The sequence below is a fragment of the Ochotona curzoniae genome, unplaced genomic scaffold, assembly GCF_017591425.1.
Source record: "Ochotona curzoniae isolate NIBS_2020 unplaced genomic scaffold, NIBS_Ocur_1.0 contig_3520, whole genome shotgun sequence".
In the NCBI taxonomy this organism is placed as follows: domain Eukaryota; kingdom Metazoa; phylum Chordata; class Mammalia; order Lagomorpha; family Ochotonidae; genus Ochotona; species Ochotona curzoniae.
Window position 1 is genome coordinate 21,273,993 of NW_024465894.1, and position 19,382 is coordinate 21,293,374.

Genomic DNA, 19,382 nt, shown 5'->3' on the forward strand with positions numbered 1-19,382 from the left:
GAGGCTTCTCGTTGGGATCTCCCATGATGCTTGAGAATCCGATGCCCGTTGCTGTCTCAGGGGAGTCAGGCCACCCTGATGACTGATGGATATCTTGGGTATGCCACATGCGAGTCACCACACCATCAGGCAGTCTCACCGCCATGGGCTTAGCAACCAGGTGACCGGCGCTCCCTGTGTCTTAACAACATCATGATCTAGGCAGGAACTCCAGTTATGAGCAGTTTCATCAAGGGACAGAGCAAGACTGGGGCAAGCCCACAGGAATGGCGGTGGCCCCAGAGCTAGCAACGATGACAAGCATCGCCACCCGCTGGCCGGAAGAGGAATGACAAGAGAACACAAGTTGAACCCTAGGAGGCCCCGAGTTCATCATGGCATGGCTCACCAACCTTCCACCTTATTCCTCACCATCTCAAATTCTTAAATTCTCTATGCTAAAATCATGTTCGGAGTCATGGAAGGTAATAAGTAAGCAACTGCTATGCAAGCTCCACAAAAACAGAAAGAAGAAATGGGCCAGAAAATTTCATAGTCCCTTCCCAGTAGCACACTCAGAGATATTTTCTGTACACTCCCCCCTATCTCAGCTTCCCCACCACGAGAGGGTGTGAGCCATCATCCCCCTCCAAAAATCTTGTTCTCAAGAGAAAGGAAATGTCCTTACAGAAAAACAAGAATTGCCAAACCCCATCCTCTTCGCCAACTTCCACCAGGCCTTGGAATTCTCAGCAAATAGCTAGTTTTGCAATTCTTTTGGCTTTGCCAACCCTCCAGGGTAGAAAAACCTTCCCACAAGGATTTGAGGCTTGCAAGTAGAGGAAATCTTTGAGAAAAATCTGGGTTGATGAGGAGCTAAGAAAAGCCAGGAGGAAGAGCCACATCTATATATGTGTTTATGCAGAAAATAGAAAAGGTTGCAAAGCAATGTGTCTCTAAAATACAGCTTCTATGAAACCAACCTTCTGTCACTCCTTCACTCCCCCGTCGACTGGAAAAGGCAGGGGGATTCCCATCCCTTACTCATGTTCCGCTGAGCTGACGCTGGAGAACGCGGCAGCAGGCAGTGCCCACAACGGGTGGGCTTGGGTTCAAATCCTGTCACCTGCCCCAGCCCTTCCTCCAGCTCAACACCTAATTTGCTAGTGCTGCTTTGCCGTTAGTTTTTAATCACAGGCCCTGCAGTCTAGGACTCTAAAGGGAGTCTTCGTTTAACAACAGATATCACAGGTGGGAAATGGTAAGATGCAAAACCTATGCATGCATTTCCAAAAACATTCATTCGCATGAAACTAAGCTTCTTTTCTCTGCATTCCTCCATGAACTTCCTGTTGAAACTTACAGCCTTCCCTTGAGCTTCTCCTTTGGAATGGGACTCCCGAGTGACAAGAGTAAGGAAGTTCACAGGGACCCTGACCTCCTGTCTCAAGCTACATAGGGACCAAAGAAATACAAAATTGCCAACAAAGGATCGGAGAGCACAGTGGGGGCGGGACCTGGAAGTCCAGCAGTGACTAGCCATAACAGACAGGGAGAGCTGGACAGGGGAGGAAAAAGCCAGAGAGGCCAGCCGGGCCTTGCTCCCAGCCAGGGCTACACCTGCAGTGCTCTGAGGAATGGAAAACCACGTAGACACAAAGGCCAGGGTGAGCTCTCACACCTGCAACTACAATTTTGCACCCCATGTACCTGCTACAGCCCTCTTGCTAGACACCAGTCGGGACCCCCAACCACCACCACCAGGCCAGAGAGCAGCACTGTCTCCATGGCTAGAAGGGACATCAGAGACAACACTCCTACACGTATCTGTAGGAATCCGTGCATCATCATCCAGCAGCACCTGCTGATGCTCCCTTGAGAGTCTGACTTTCCCAGAATCCCTGCAGCACCTCCCTGCACTCACACTGCTTACACTGTGAGCCTGCAGGCCCTCTCCATGACGTGTCACCACCTGGCCCAGCCAAGAACAAAGTGCCACAGTGTGACCCCTGAGGCCAGGACATCATAATGCCAGGAGCTCTCTCAGGCACCCAGCTGGCCACGTTCTCAGGAAGTTCAAACTCAGCTACATGGTGAGCCTGCATATGAAGCCACGATCCCAGGTGCTCCGAGCACCAGCTGCACCCACCCCCAACTCCCAGCAGCGACACTGCCCCCCCAAAATGCCACATCCTGCCCTCGAACACCTTTCCAGAGGAGACCCAGACATAGCATGGCCGACTAGCCCTGCCCACTCTTCCCTGTCCAAATGCCTGCCCAAAACATCCAAGAGCAAGAACATAAAATGACACTAAATTTAGGGGCAAGCTATGTGCGGCAAGAGTGACAGAAATGAACCCAAAGTCCTACTTCAGAAAAAAAAAAGTTCACGGAAAATAAATTGAAAAGATAAAGTCATTTTGCTGCAAAAAAAAAAAAAAAGTGTTGAAATCCATGCATGGAGGAGTCTTCAGAAAATTTATGGAACATGTTCATTAAGAAAAATCTGCCTGGATTTCAAAAAAAATGCACCAAAATGAATCACCTTTGAGCTCCTTTCTCTAGACATTTTGCATGTGTGTATGTGTTTGACTACACTGTGTGTGAGCACATTGTGTGCTTACAAGTGTAGGTGTGTGTCACTGTGTGTGACTATATCATGTGTAAGCATATTGTTTGTGAGTGAATGCATGAGTGGGTGTGTGTGAGAGAGAGCAGAACGTGTGTGTGTTGAAGAGACTGTGTGTGCCTTTTTCTTAATCATGCTTCACTTTTGTGAGAACCTTCTAGAAAAAAGTACCTGTGATTACTTCTGAGCTACAACCCCTGGGATTCATCCATACCACTTCTGCAGGAAAAGAGCGTGAGCACCAAGCGGTTTATGCAAAAGAAAAATTAAACACTTTGAAACCACTCAAAACACACCAAAGTAATCCATCCTTACTGCAAAAAAATAAAAGAAAGCCCTTGCAAATCTAACACTTTATTTCAACTGGCTTTGAAAACAGAGATCAAACACGAGATCTTCATCTGCAGCTGCTAAATAGGGCACCAGGGGCTCCTCCACGTTTCCCCAGACTGCTGAAGACGCACACGCCGGAAAGCGGCATTTGCACATCAGGCAGAGTCATGCACAGAAGGTGCACTGGGCACCCCAGCCCGCCTCCGGCCCCCAAGAGCCCAGGGAACGCTAGCAGCCGTCTGGGCTTCTGCTGCTGTTCCAAAGAACATTCTCCTGGGTTCTGCTGAGTGCTGGCCTAAGTAAGCCCTCAGCTTGGGTATAAGCAGAGAAGACCAAGAGCGGATTCCTTTTGCAACCAGATGCATACACTGCATGCCAGACCTCCCTGGGGTGGAAAAGTGAAACTTTTCTGCATGCAGTCCGATCTAGGATGGATGTCAAGAGGGGAGCCTGGACTCCATAGGGTCAGAAAAGCTCTATAGGGCTCCACAACAGCGCTGCCACACCGATGGGAAGGAAAGTATTTAGAAAAAGGATCGGGATATATCAGAACACGAGAAGTCACATCCAGCTACCACCATGCGGCTTCCAGGGCCAGTCAGTACAACCCACCCAGATCGCGAGGAAGGCCCTGCCATGGGATAACAGAAATCAGCATGGGACACCCAGGTGGGGCCTGCACAGTGAACAAGGGGCCGGGTCACCTCAGGCTGGGTGGCCCCTCTCCCACTGCCGTGTGACCCCAAGCTGGCCACCTGGCTTCTCAGAGTCAGGATGTCCTGAAAACAAGGCCAAAGCCCCCACTGTGTCCGCGCCAAAGGACCACAAAGCAGGGTGGTCCCCAAGGCTCTCCAAATGTTGACGTCAGCCGAATCATTCTCCAAGCACCATCGCATGCCAATTCACACGCACTGATTAATCAGAATTATCTCCAAACCCCCGCTCCTGGCAAAATGCGGTTAGTTCACTAGGCAAGGAGATCATTTATACAGAATGGAAGAAAAGAGGATTGGCCATAGAAGAGCAACTAACAGCACAGCTTTGGGGGCCACAGGGTCTGCCTGCCATCTTCCTTGGCAGTCTCCACGGGGTGGGGGCGCTGGGGGCTCTCAAGCCTCATGTCGGTGGGAAGGAGTGAAGCAAGCATGGCAGGAAGGACCCACACCTGAAGTGACAGGTGAACACAAATGCCACTGCCAGAGAAACCACTGCAAAACAACCCTCTGGTCCCCAGGTGTCCACTTGGTAGAGTGTCCTCGCTGTCCACCCCAAACCCTAACTCTCCCGATGGGGGCTGAGGGGGGGCAAGCAGGCAGCCCCCCGCTGCTCCGCTGCTGGTCAACTCAACTGTCCAAGGTACATTCTCCATCCAGGGAAATAAATCCATTCCACGTCGGCAAAATGACGGCAACCCTGTGACTCACAGAGTTCCTGCATGGAGGCAAGTCAGGCGGGCACCCTAAGTGACTTGGCACAGTCATGGCCAAAGGCAGCATGTACTGTACCAGCTGCCTGGAGAGTCTTTACCCGCTGAGGCCTGCAAGCCCCGGGTGGGTGGGAGAGAAAGAGGAGAGAAATCCTGCCTCCACAGCCCCCTTCCCGATGCCAATGGCCGCTTTCCCTGAAGCCCCAGCCAGCCTCTATCCTTCTTACCATATATGATGAAGTCCTTGCAGGGGTTTGCTGAGACCTCAGGCCCGTCTTGGCTCAGCATCCAGCCCCAGCCCAGCCACAGCTAATAAGCACAGGAGGGTGAGGAACCCCTTGTGAAATAGAGGATGGCCTTTGCAACTATGTTAGCACCACCAGCAAAATGCCTCTAGAGTGTGCGCCCCCCACACCTCCTGTGCTGGAGCTGGGTCGGGTAATAGGTACAGCACAGGTCAGCCACTGTTTTTGTGTAGTTGTGTTTTTGTTTGTTTGTTTGCTCATGAACATTTCCACAGCTGTCTCCCCTCCAACCGTGCCGGCTGGGAGTGACCCCCCCCCCAATTGCACACCACTTCTTCCTGCAAGCCGGCTGCCTCTGCACCCCCACCCCCACCTCGGAGTTAGCAGACAACTGTTCCCCACAAGGGCCATTGCAATGGACAGGGACAAAGCGAAAAGTTGTGGCTAAGGGACAGACCTGGCATGAGGAAGGGAGAGGACAGAGTGAGGGGTACAGTCCCAGGGCTTGCAACATCTCTCCCACAGCTACAGGGGCGCAAACCCCACTCTCCACCCCGGCCAGGACCAGGACCACCGTGAAGCCCCCGGTTGGGGTGACCAAGACATTTTTTTTTCCAACTCCTATGCCAATTTTCCGGCACCTGTGTTCCGGAAAGGCGGTTCGGGAGCTTCCAGCTGAAGCACGCCGCCTCTTCCACCACAGAACATTCAGAGCCGAGCTTTCCCACAGCCAACCGCCCCTTTCGGTCCTCGGAGGGAGCCGGCGCGCACAGGTGGTTACCGCACAGGTGCCCGGTCTTAATCCGCACAACTTTACGGCTGGCCGCGGGGGGCCTTACTTGGGGCAGGGAGACGGGTGCTCCACCCCGCCGTGCCACCCAGACCCTCCCGCCTGAGGGAAAGGCGGGCAGGGGCGAGGGGCGCAGGTAAGCAGGGGCAGCGAGCGCGCCGGCTCTGGGCTCCGGGCTCTGAGGGCCGCCGCCTCCCGAGCCCGCGGCCAGGGGCAAGGGGGCGGCGTCCTGGGAGGACCCGGCACCCCGATCCCCGCACGGCGAGCCCCGCGCCCCAGCGGCCGCCACAGCCGCGGGAACCGCAGCGCCCACTCGGGGCAAGCGGCGGCCACTCACCCTTCTGTTCTCGTAGGCTCGACAGCGACCAGAGCAGCAGCGCCACCGACGCCAGGAAGCAGAGCTGGCTCAGCAGAAGGTCCCTCCGGCGGCGACGCCGGCGGCGGAGGAGCGCGCGGTCCTCGTCGGCGGCCGGCGGCATCTTCGGGCGGCCGAGCGGCGGCCCCGGCGGGCGGCGACGGCGGCCCCGGCCGCTCCTGAGGTGGGCGGCCGCGGCGGGGACGGCGGCGGGAGGCAGCCCTGCGCGCAGCAGCCGCGCGTCCTCGCTGCGCGCCCGACCGGCCACCGCCTCCTCCTCCTCCTCCTCCGGCTGCTCTTCCTCCTCCGCGCCGCTGCCCGGCTCCTCCTGGCCGTCGCCCTCGTCGTCGCTATCGCTCAGTCCCTCCTCCCCACCCCCCTCCTCCTCCTCCTCCACCACCTCCTCCTCGCCGCTCGCCCGCGCCGCCATCGCCTCCCAACACTCGGGGTCCCGCTCCTCCTCCTCCTCGCGCGCCATGGCTCCCACGCTCCGCGCCCGCGCTCGGCCTGGGGAGGCGACGCAGCGGGGGCGGCCTGGAGGCGGGGGGCGGCCGAGGAGGTTGGAGGAGGAAGAATGGGAAAGACCGACGGAAGGAGGGCCCCGCTGCTGCTGGCCAATTCGGCCGGCGGCCTCGCCGGCTGCAGGGGCGCGTCCCGGGGGCCGTCCTCCTCACTCCTCGGGCCGCGCGCGGGGAGCCTCGAGGCAGCGGGGAGCACGGGCGGACGCGGCTGTCCGCAGCCCGCGGTGGCGGCGCCGACCCTGCTGCGGTGGGCGGCTGCTGTAGGTGCGGTAGGGGTGGGGGAAGAGCAGCGCACGGGCCGGGAGGCGGGAGGGGACTGAACGGAGACCTAGCCGGCCGGGGCGCAGTCCTCAGCCGGTCCGAGCCCTTGTGGCCTGGCCACTGCTACCAGGAGCCGTTTGTGCACCGCCGAACTTGGGGAGAAACTAAGGGTCTTTTCAGCTCCGTCTCCACTCGTGCAGCTCCGAGCGGGGACACCTGGAGTGCGCCCGAGGGCCCTGGCCCGGCAGCTGGGCTTACGGCCGCCTCCCGCGGGCCTCCCGGGTTTCCTTCTGCCCTCTTGCGGGGATTCCCCCTACACGCGGGGTTTGACTGGTGAGCAGGCCTCCCCAGCGGCTCTTGGCTTGCTAGGGGCCGCATGCCCTGGCTCCCCTGCCTGGCCGCCTGGGGAGCACACTTAGCTCTCGCCTGTGTTGGACCCAGTGCGTTAGTTGGCTGAGAGAAGGGGCAGCTGTGGCATTCCTGAGAGAAGCTGGCAATGGAGGGGGAGGCTCCGTGAACTTGTGTAGGGAGAAGGGGCGAATCAGTCTGCCCCGAAACCCTGAGTAGATTTGCAGTCCCACGCTCCTCATCTCCCATCTCCGGGTTTCCAGTCCTCTCCCTGCTCCTCGTGGATGGTGTTCTCTGGCCTGCAGCCGGCAGGGCTGTAGCTCTGTGGGAGGAGAGAGACCCCCAAGGGGTGCCCCCCTACCCCGCACAGCCCACTCCTTCTCCCCGTGCCTCTGTAGGGCTGTGGAATAGGCTGAGACTCAGGATGCTCTGGAAGCTGCACCTTTGTAATGGGGACTAGGAACAACTTAGCTCTTTAAAAGGATCACCTCGTCAGCAGGTGTCTTTCTGGGTGCCCCTGTGGAGTGTGATCAGATTAGGGAATCTGGCTGCAAATTCTGGGGGGGGGGGGGAACCCTCTCTTTGGGGACCCTAGGTACAGCTTTCCCTACCCCTAGGTAAAGAGGCATGCACTGAGTGTGAACTGTGTGCAACCCACGGCTTCCAGGGTGGGCCTGGACAGCTGGGGGCGCAGGCTCACAACAAGCGACAAGGAGGCCATCATGGATGGTTTGCTCTGCACCACGGAATGCTGGACCCCCCACACTGTGGATGCACTCCTGTGCTTCCCAGGGTTACAGGCACCACAGTGGTCAGTGCAATGTTGCTCCCAGGTGACCAGAGCACTGTCCCTCCCAGGTGACCAGGGCACTGTCCCTCCTAAGCAGCCAGTGCACTGTCCATCTTTGTCTTGTGCATGGATTTTGCAGGCCCTGAGGAGGACTGGACAGCGCCCAGACAGGAGCATGTTGAGGGAGAAATGGGGAAAAAACACTTAGGAGCTCAGAGCACTTCGGCCACCGGGATGCTCTTGCTGCATGTGCTGGGGAAAACGGGGAAAAATCCAAGGTGTGTGGGAGAACCTACATTGAATTGTATTGGGGAGTGAGCACTCACTTAAAGGGGGAACCACCCCTCCAACCTGGGCTGGGGTTCCCCAGTGTACACTGGGGAGCAGAAGGGACAGGGACTCCTCAGGGGGCTCCTCACCCTAGAATGCTGTCTCTGCTGGCCCCTGCTCCTTGGCCCCAGCCCTTGGCAACCTCTGCAGTGAGAGCAGGGATGCCCTTCTGTCACTCAGGACCCATGTCAGCTCTGCGATGGCTTGCATCTGCTGTGTCTTTATCCATTCACCTTTGAGCTCACACTTGGCTGTGGGTTGTCCGTAAGGAGAGAGTGCGAACTCTGAACTTGAGTCTGTTGGAGCTGTCTAGCTTAGAAAGGCAGACATCTGCACCCCCAAGACCCTTCCAGGACTGACAGGTGTGTTTTCAGAGGACACCCGCACCCACACTGGATGCCAGGGTCCCCATCTGGACTCCCAGGAGCACTTTGCTCTTCTCATGGTTCTGCCTTTAGAACAAAGATGAAAGTGCCTTCTCCACAGTCACATTGGCTTGACTCTCTGCCCAGGACAGTCTTCCATCAGCCCATGAGCAGGGCTTGCCTACACCTGGGCCAGGCCCTTCACCCGTGTCCGCCACACTGCTAGTGCCCAGAGCTGGCAGAGCAGTGCCCACACCGTGCCAGTTGTGTTAAGCCACTAGCTTGGAAAGGAGGAGAAGAGGAGAGGAGAAATTCAGAGACACTCTGCTTGGCCATGTATCAGAAGACAGAGATGCAATCTGTTTCCCCATATGAGTGGCAGGAGCCAATCAAGCTTTCATTGTACATTAGCAGGAAGCTGGATGGAGCTGAAAACGGGACACAGGTCGCCAGTGTTAATAACACAGGCTTAAGTCACCCTTTGTGTTGCTGGGATCTCATAACAGGGAGCTAATTCAAGTACCAGCTGCACCACTTACTGTCCAGCACCCTGCAAATATGCCTGGGAAAGCAGCAGAAATTGGCCCAAGTGCTTGGGCCCCTGCACCCCTGTGGGAGACCCAGAGGCAGTTCTAGGTTCCTGGTTTTGGGCCATTTAAGCAATGAAATAGCAGATGAAGGCTGTGTGTGTGTGTGAGAGAGAATCCAGCACAGGCTTTGTGATATGGGTGGGATATGAGGTCCTAACCAGTGCCCTAAGCAATTGGCCAATCAATACCTGCCCCTGTCTTAAAGCTTGAAACCTGCAGTTCCGGAGATGAGAAGAGTTTGGTGTCTTTGGGGAAGATTCCAGGCAGGAATCTGAACAAGGAAACACGTTTCCCAGTCAGCATTTGCAGTGTTTGTCATTGATTTGCTCCGGTGCTTGTAAGACATGAAGGCTGAGAGTGCACGGATATACCCGCCTTCGGCTGTATATACTTCTCCTCCTGCTTCACATGAGTCAAAAATGACTCCTTCGAAAATAGCTCAGAACCAGAGAAGTAATAGGGAGATTAAAAATTGAAGTTCTCACAGGATAAAAATTAAATATTCACAATTTGAGGAATTTACTCATTCCATCAAGATTTTTTTTAAACATACACAGCATGTGTGACCTTGGGCAGACAAGGTACAGAGTGTGGCAGAGGAGCCCAAGGGAAGGCTGTGAGGACTTTTGTTAATAGCAAATATTTGCTTTGAAGCCCTGTTTTGTTTAAAGATTTGTTTTTATTTATTTTGAATGACAGAGAGAGGGCTGAAGAGGTTTTCCATCCATTGACTCATTCCTTCCAAGTGGTTGCAGTAGCCAGGAATGAACCAGATGAAACCAGGGGCTCCGGTCTCCCCCCCTAGGTGTAGGGGCCCCAGCACGTGGCCTAAGTTTTAATGCAGAAAGTCGATCTGTAGGTAGTGGGTTAAGCAGGTGCATAGGAAACTAATCCCAGCTGCTCCACTTCCAACCCTGCTCCCTGCTAATGTGTTGGGAAAGCAGGCCGTGATGGTCCAAATGGTTTGGACCTTGCCACCTCTGTGGAAGACGCAGTTGGGATTCCTGGCTCCTGGCTTCAGCCTGACCCAGCTCTGACTGCTGTGGCCGTTTGGGGAGTGAATCAATATATAGAAGTTATCTCTCTGCCCCTTGCTCCCTCTCTCTGTCACCCAACCATTCAAATAGACAAGTGGGTCTGAAACAAAAATACAATAAGAAAATAAATTCGCAAAAAAATTTTGTTAGAATGCTTAAACTTCAAAACCCTCTTCTCGAAAGGCTGTGATGCATATCTTATGTGAAGTGGAGGCAGCCGTGTGGATCACACAGTCTCATTTTCTATGAAGTCAGTCATCTCCTCTCCCACCGCGTGTCCATATACACACATACCCACGAATGACACGCATGTGAGTATGTATGCGGCAATACTGGAAAAAAGTTCATGGCAAAAATGGTTTAAAAATGTCAATTTATTTTAAATCTAGGGTAGCTTTTTGGAGAGCCCTTGTTTGTGTGGATTTCAACATGCTTTGCACCAAAGCAAATCTCTCCTGATTGCGTATTTCCTAAGCTTTGGAAGGACCCTGTCTGCAGTAGTGAGACTGCAGGATTCAGAACAACTTCTCACTTGCTATTTTACACTCTTCTACAGTTTCAAAATGGCTTTTCTCCGTCAAGATGTTCATTCTTTCAGTTTAGAAAATGAAGAAAAGATAGAAAAATTAGTTCATAGGTGAACAGTTAAGGCGAATTGCTTTACATGCCAGGAGCTGGCATGGGGCTGCACTTGGCAGGGAAGAGCAGAGGGCTGGGCCCGCTGCTGCTTCTAGCAGTCTTGAATGCTATGCTGAGGTTGGTTTGTGCAAGGCCCTGAGCCAGTGGACAATGGGCAGCCCATCAGGTGGTGAGCGGCCCTGAGTAGCCAGGAACTGTCCCCTGGCCACAAATCCCAGTCTGTGTCTTTGCTGAACCTAAGCTTCCTTACTGGTAATCAGAAAAATTGTCACAGCTCTTCCTCAGAAACATTCTGAAAGGGCAAAAACATGCAAAAGTAGATGTGCTAAAGGCCCAGTTATCCTGACGGGGCATGGCCACAGCACACCACTCCTGGGCACTGCACCTGCTTCAGTTCAAAGGCAGAAAACCGGTCAAGCGTGACCGCCTGAAACAACATGCTATCCACCCCTCTCCCCGTAAGTCCCCAGTGTCAGCGGCCCAAGGTCAGAGTGCAGGCCTCTCATTGCCCAGAGCTCTCTCTCTACCTGATTGCTTTATCCAGCAGGTTGATTAGGTCCAGCTGCTGCCAACCTGGAAAAGCTGTGGTGGTGCGCCCCCTAGTGGCTGTGGTAAACATCCTGCGTTGGGGGTTTCTGTCCACCGTGGACCCCACCTGCCCTGGACTACAGAGTTTGGCAAGATTTCATCACGTTTTCTTCAAGTCCTTCTGCCTTTGGGTGCTTACACACAAGGACACTTCCAAAAGTGCATGGGAAATGGAGTGACAGGAGCAGTTAATTTTTGTGCAAAAATATTTGAAATCCAAATACAGAATGTTCAAGAAGTTAATGAAATGTGTATTAGGCAAAAGCTATGTAAGGATTTCAAATGTTTTTGCACCAAAAATGAACTCTTTTTGTTCCACTTGTCATGCATTTTTGGCAAGTGTTCTTGCATTTTATTTGTTTAAAAGTAAGTCCTTTTCTTTGAAGAGTTATGCTACTCAAAATATCATCTTGGGTCTGGCCATTGGTGGTGTCAGCTAGGAGGAGCTTGTTAGCACACTGAATCTTGGGCCTAGGCAGGGAATCTGCTGCACAAGAACTTGGCATTGTCATAAAATGCGCAGAGAACCCCTGCACGTCGGAAATCTAATATTGTGGACCTGGTTCCCTCTTTCTCGTAGAGATGACGCCAGGATGTCACAGGAACTCCTATGTTTGACTCACTACACCTGATCAGACTCGATGATGTCCACCATCTTGTTCAGCTTTCCATTTGTTTGGAAACTTGGAAAATGAGCAAAAACCAATCGCAGAGCTAAAGCATTGGACACAACCGACAACAAGAGATGCAAAAATCCCCAAGGAAGAAGGATGCCAGCTTCAGCCTCCAGCATCTACTTAGCTGTGAGCAGCAGGGTCCTCCCTTGCAAGCAAGAATCAAAAGAAGAATCCTGAGTTAACCCCTCCTCTGTTGTCAACTCCGTTAGTGCAACACTACCAGCAGCTGTCATGCATTTGAAATACAGAACAAAACTTAAACTTTGAAAAGTGACCGTGAGAATTTGTGAATCTGACCCTGACTTGCCATAATCCTTTTACTTTTTTTCTAAAAGTCCTACTGCCTGTTGTGTACATGAGTCATGCTCTCATTCAAACCCTGTGTTCAACAATAGCAAGATTGTTGGGTGAAAACTTACTAATGGAAAAAGAAAAATAATCTGAGATGTTAAAATTAGATGCAGTGGTTTCTCTTTAGTGTTTTATTTTTGAGCTGATCTTTAGACTTAGAGAAATTGTAGAGTCCCTGTAGGACCCTCGTGGATTAAAATATATATACATATATGCATATAATATATATATATACGCACTTAAATATATTTAAAGCTATTTAATGGTATGTCATATCTTTAAATATGTAATTAACAAAATTTTCACATTAAATATACTATATTGAATGTATATATTATACCATATACGTGTGTGTGTGTGTGTGTGTGTGTGTGTGTGTGTGCGCCAGTAATGGAAGAAAGTGGAAGAGAGAAAATGGAGAGAGCTTGCCTCTCCGTCCGCTGGTTCCCTACTCAAATGGCAACAAGAACCATGGCTGGGTCAGGGGGAAGCCAGGATCATGGAGCTCCAGCAGGGTCTCCCATATGGACGCAGGGGACCTAACACTTGAGCTGGATTGGAGATGGAGTGACTGGGAGTCCAGCTGGTGCTCATGGGGCACGCTGCATCACAGGCGGTAATTTAACCCACTGCTCCACAACACTGCCACCACCCTGTGCTGGACATCCAACATACCGTAGCCAGAGCTGCAAGATTAGCACAGGTACAATGCTATTAACTGAGCCATGGATCTTATTCAGATTTCATCACTTTTTCCTCGAGTTTCCTTTATCTGCTCCAGTAGTAGCCTATTGAGGATCCCACAGTGAATTTAGCTATTATTTTTCCTTCTCTAATTTGCAACAGTTCTTTAGCCTTTCCTTTTGTGATTTTTGACACTTTGGAGGAACACTGAGAGTTTGTTTCGCAGACCGTCCCTCAATCCAGCCCCACCTAATGTTTTCCTCATGATTAGCATGTCATGCATTTTTCACAATGTCCTTGTCACTGCACCACAGCCAGGGACCCCCATGTCGTCTTGGGAATGTTAGTTTTGATCACTTGGAATGATTGTAAGATGGCTTGAAGTTTAGGTGCATCGTCTTAGAATTTCACCTGTTCGCTTCAGCATCCATAGACCGATCTTGCCTGCAACGACAGTGACTGTGGTCTCTGACTCAGATATCGCTTTGCCGTCTGAAAGCGCTGGGAGGGGCTGGGGAGCTAGGCGCAGGTGGGTGGGCGGGGAACCTGCGGGAGGAAGGAAGATGGCGAGAGTGGGAGTAGAGGCTGGAGAGGTCCTCTGTTGGGTTCTCTTGCTGTCTCAGAAGCTCAGGAACTGCCTTGGGGAGTGCAGCACCCGGCTTGCAGGGCTCCCGGCACAAGGTCTTCCTGTCTCCCACGCATGGGACTTCCTCTGCACGCAGAAGATGCCGCTATCGAGAACACAAAGCTTGCAAGTCTTTGAGTAAGAGTGAGGTCAGGGACCCGGCGCAGTGCCCTATTGGCTGAAGTCCTGGACTTGAACACGCCAGGATCCCATCCAGCTCCCTGCTTGTGGTCTGAGAAAGCAGTCAAGGATGGGCCAAAGCCTAGGGACCCTGCACCCACCTGGGAGACCCGAAAGAGGCTCTGGGCTTCGGATTAGCACAGCTCCGGCCGTTGTGGCCCCTTGGGGAGTGAATCAGTGGACATACGATCTTTCTTTTCTTCTTTTTTAAGATTTATTTTATTGTTATTACAAAGTCAGATATACAAAGAGGAGAGACAGAGAGGAAGATCCTCCATCCGATGATTCACTCCCCAAGTGACCACAATGGCCAGAGCTGTGCCGATTCAAAGCCGAGAGCCAGGAGCTCGTCCCAGTCTCCCACACGGCTGCAGGGTCCCAAGGCTTTGGATTGGCCTCGACTGCTTTCCCAAGCAGGGAGCTGGATGGGAAGCAGGGCTGCCAGGATTAGAACCAGTGCCCACATGGGATCTAAGTGCATTCAAGGCAAGGATGTTTTTAGCCACTAGATTACCACGCCAGGCCCAGATCTTCCTTTCTGTCTCTCCTCATCTTTGTATATCTGACTGTGCAACAAAATAAATGAAATCATAAAAAAGAAAAGAGTGCCATCAGTGTGGAAGAAGCATACCGCCATGTCCTCACCACTTCCTGTTGGCAAAACACATCAATTAAGCTGAGTGCATAATTAAGGAGATGGCATTTTAAAAATTTTAAGTCACCCACATTTTATTAGTATTTAAAAGGTTCCTTCAGCAGACAGGATTTTTGCCTTTAAAAAAAAAAAAGATTTATTTTATATTTTTGTTGGAGAGTCAGACAGTATTCCTCGTCTCTAACAACACCGGGTCCTTTCCTCTTTCTGAGATCGGGAACTCCTTCGTCGTCATTCAAGTGCTCCGTTACTTCCTGGGAATTTCAGCTTTCTGGGAAGGACAGACTTCTCACCCTACCGCAAGCATGAAGATTTCCGACCCAGTCCACCATCTGCTTCCCCAGGTGTCCTGCTGTGACGTGAACCTCATGTGGGCAGTGATTTGCTTGCTGTTCAAAACCACGGGCATGTCCAGGAATCCTTACTTGGATCACAGCGGTGAGAACGCTGGGGAGACGGGCAGCCTCAGCACTTTTTCAGAACTCTGAAAATTAGTGTGGTATCTTTGACAACCTGGAAAGCCTTTATCTGGCGGGGCGGGGAGAGATTGAAACTAAGTAAAAACAGTGAGATTGGTAGCGCTTGGCTTGCCTTATTCCCATTCTCATATGCTAACTCTAAGGTAGCCTTGACAACCAATGACCTGCAACCACGGTGCAAAGCTGTCCCTCTAGCAGCCAGTGGGAGAAGCAGATTGACATTATTAAACCTTGCTGATGAATCCCGCTTTATCTGACCCTAGAGCTGACTCCGTGAAAATAGCCTTTTGCCAGTGGGAATTTGTTGAAAACAATCACCAGTTGTTTGCTATCATGCTTAAGGCAGAAAACCAGCACAGAAGGCTAGCCCAAAAGCTTGACAGTAAAGGGGAAAATAATGTGTCTCACTATTTATGGAACTACAGAAAGGAAACACATCTATACGGCTTTGCGCATGTGTGGGGTTGTGCACCTGCTGGGGAAGGCCTGAGAAGACCCTAATTTCTCAGGATGTTAAAATCATCTGTTACGGCAACGTGTCTTCTATCCTACATCTGGTCCCTTCCCATTCTTCAGCCCAGCGCTCCTTGCATGAGCTTCAGCACATCCCGTCAGCAGTTCTCCAACCTCGCTCTCGTGGACACCTTGACATCCTGCACCTTTCAGATTGAACTTTCAACTACTGTATTGTGCTAAATGTACATCAGTCATTGAAAGTTTATGCCAGGGGGTTAATGACCCAAAATCCAAGTAGGTTTAGAAGCTGAAGTACAGATGCAAGTTTTCAGTGGTGGAAGGATGTTTAAGGAGAAGCAGTCTTTAAGCCATCAGTTCGTTCTGGCTCTGTCGGCCAGTTTTACGTCTGCGTGACGATGAACATGAGGTAAGCAGGACTCATGACACAGCTTCACTTTGCTCATCCTCTTGAAGCCCAGAAAAGGGAAAGACACCAAGTCACATATCTGGTCAAAGGTAGTGTGACTAAATGCCAGGTCAGTATTTGGCTAAAACCAAGTTAAAAATCTAAATGTCACCTTCATTGCAAATTTCTTCTTATAAAAGTAAATCTGAGCTAGTATCAAAAAGAAATTCAGTTGTCACCGTAGACTCACCAGCTACCATCCTGAGTGGTCAAAGGTGATTGTGTTGGCAACTTGCCTGCCTAGGAACACAGTGCTTGCTGGGCGTCTCGATTAAGGGTTCTGTGAAGTTTGATGCTCACATAGAGGAGGAGAGACTGAGAGGAAGAACTTCCGTCCGATGATTCACTCCTAAAGTGACTGCAACAGCCGATACTTCGCCAATCTGAAGCGAGGAGCCACGAGCCAGGAACCTCCTCCAGGCATGCAGGGTCCCAAGGCTTTGGGCCATCCTTGACTGCGTTCCCAGGCCACAAGTAGGAAACTGGATGGGAAGTGGAGCTGCCGGGATTAGAACCAGTGCCCATATGGGATCCCAGAGCGTTCAGGGAGAGGACTTTAGCTGCTAGGCCACTGCGCTGGGCCCTGGATCAGCCACTCATTATGATATTGCCATCAAGATATTCAGTTTCCTTAAAAGTGTAACCTTGAGAACTCCATCTATGGTGACAAAAATATTACTAAAACCACCTAAGCATAATTTTTGTTTGCATTTTAAAAAAAAACACAACAGACAATACAGAGAGAAGTTGAATCCAGCACCTGTAACCAGAAGCAGGGAACGGATCGTGTGTCCGTGCTTAGCAGTCTTTTTAAATACAGCTGCAACATCTCACAAGCACTTGAGAAAAATTTGTCCTTTAGCATACATGGTGTCATAATTGGCTTTTAGGTAAACAAGAATTGTCTCCAGCTTTCATCAGCAGCATTTTCTATTCCAAAGTATCATTCAGTTGAAATAATATGGAATCGAATCTCAGGCATAGCAGTTAAATCACCATGTGTCCACATACGGTATCAGAGACCCTGGTTCGAGTCCTGACTACTTCACTTCCCACACAGCTTCCTGCTGACGTGCAGATGAGGATGCAAGCATTGTGTTCCTACCACCCAGGAGGGAGACCCCTACTGGCTTTTATGATCCTGGCTTCAACCTGGCCCAACCCTGGCTGTTGTGTACATGTGGGGAGTGAACCAGCAGATGGACAATCTTTCTCTCTGTCTTTCCTCATCTATAAATCTGCCTCTCAAAAAAAAAAAGTAAAATTTTAAAATTAAAAAGACCAAAAGGTAGTGAATTCACCAACTGTGTTAGTGATTTTGTCCATTTCTCCTCTTGATTCTGTTTTTGCCTTAGATATGTTGGTGCTATGCTTTTAGGAGCACACATGCTTGGGATTGCTGTTTTCTTAGAAAATCCATGCCTTTATTGTTTTGTAATTATTTTTATTTCATAATTGTTCTTATCTTGAAATCAGTTTGTTTGAAATTCATGTAAGCGCTTCAATTTTTTTTGTTAGTGCTAGCATGCTCTGTCATTCTCCATCCCTCTGTTTTAACCAATGTGAGTCTTTGTATTTAAAGAGACTTTCTGGTAGAAAAATGATGTCAGCTCTTGGTTTTCTCACTCATTATGCTTGGTTGCAAGATTTCTGATGAGTGGTCCTCTGTGATTCTTGCCCTTGTTCCTCTTTAGACGAGGTTTCGGTTTTTTGTTTTGTTTTTACCTTTGTCTTCTATGAATTTTTGGAGAGTTTTGCTGTTCGCAGTGTGACTGTGCTATCTGGTCTACTTGTAGACTTTGGGGGGTCTTCAGCTTGGTGTTCTCTGAGTTTCCTGGACCTGTGGTTTTATGCCTGTCATTCCTGTTGAAACAGTGACTGCCGTTGTTGCAACAAACATTTCCTCAGCTCCTTTGTTTTCTCTATCTTCCTGGTATAATTACGGACATGTTAGAGTTTTGGGAAAAAATTCCCATAGTCCCGGAAAACTTGGTTCTGCCTTTCTGAAGCTCTTGTGTGGGTGGGGCCTGGACGATCAGTGTGGCAGACACCCCAGGGCACGTCTCAGACTCTCAATGTTGATGAGCGCGTCAGGTGCCTTGCTCATCTCTGATACAGTGGTGTTTGGGTTTGTAGACTTTCCTTTTGGTTGCTTCTTCGAGTCCCCATCTCTGCTTACGTTACATCTGATCTACTTTTTCCATATTAGTCATAGCTATTTTTAACTCCCCATCTGGTCATTTAAAATTTTGTCATGTTGGAGTCTCCTTCTGATGTTTCCTTTTTGTCTTCAGGCTGTTTTTTGTTTCCTTGGAGTATGTCTTGTAAGTTATTCTTGAAAACCAAGTGTGCTGTATTAGATGGCAAGAGCTGAGGTCGGTGCCTTTCGTGTGAGGCTTCACATTCAACCATCCAGGAGTTGGGCTGTGTCTCTGTAAGTGAAAGTCAGAGGCTTCCTATTTGTCTAATGTGCATTGTTTTGCTCTGTATTTGTGCTTGTTGCCCTCGGGCTCCTGGAGTGGAATCTATGCCTTTCATCTCTCTGAGCTCTAACTCAGTATTGTTATCCTGGAGATCTACTGAGATCCCAGGAAGGTGTGAGGGAGAGGAGGCTTTCTAGAACCACCAGTCTCTGAGACTCAGCATTTGCTTAAGAGAACTCTCTAGATACACAATGATTGTTTTTTAAAATATTTATTTTTATTGCAAATCAGATATACAGAGAGGAAAATCAAGTGACTGCAATGGCTGGAGCTGAGCCAATCTGAAGCCAGGAGCCAGGAGCTTCTTCTGGGTCTCCACGTGAGTACAGGGTCCCAAGGCCTTAGGCCATCCTTGACTGCTTTCCCGGGCCACAAGCAGGGAGCTGAATGGGAAACAGGGCCACAGGGATTAGAATTGGTGCCCTTATGGGATCCCAGCGCATGCAAGGCGAGGACTTTAGCGGCTAGGCTATCGCACTGAGCCCTTCAATGCTTGCTTTTCTCCAGAGCTATGAGAGTATCTTTCTGGAATAGTCACCACAGAACCTGATGACATTCTTGAAAGTGAACCCATGGGTTAAACATCTGAAGAGTTTTGCACACACAAGCTAGTCCACCACCATCCTCCTGAAGTTCACTGCCGTTTAAGTGTTTCTGTTCGTTTATGCTTCTAGCAACTCCCTCCAGGTAATTAGATTGCCTGTGTTCATCCATCTCTCCAGATTACGTGTTGGCCACTTGCCGTCTGCTCTCAAATTCTTGATAGATCTAAGAAAATGAATTTTCTTTTGCTTTGTTCAATAGAAGTCTTCCATCTGTATTTTTTATAAACTAGACGATCTAAGCCACTTTGTTCTAAATGGTAAGAGAATTTCTCTATTCATGCAGTTGGGGTGATTTTGTGGCTAGCTGAAGACTTAATGTTGGGTTAAGGTTGTTGAATCTTGGTGTCATTTAACAATAAGTCTTCTCCCATGTCTCCCAGGCTGTCTTCAGCAAGCCTGTGGATGTCATCTGGACTTACATGCATGTCTGCAGGATAGATGAGAGGTGACTGGCTGGGGTAGACTAGATGTCCCACTTCAAGTTAGGGAGGCTGG

The 19,382-nt window shown here is 50.7% G+C and overlaps 1 protein-coding gene across 1 annotated transcript in view; it reads right to left on the bottom strand.

The window, feature by feature from the left end:
• Positions 1-5,997, bottom strand: part of SLC24A3 (solute carrier family 24 member 3) — a 434,660-nt gene extending 428,663 nt beyond the window's left edge. The window contains exon 1 of the mRNA XM_040981791.1: positions 5,740-5,997. Within this exon, the coding sequence (XP_040837725.1) occupies positions 5,740-5,881 (142 nt within the window). The 5' untranslated portion in view covers positions 5,882-5,997. The remainder of the gene's footprint in view (positions 1-5,739) is intronic.
• Between the last annotated feature and the right edge of the window lie 13,385 nt (positions 5,998-19,382).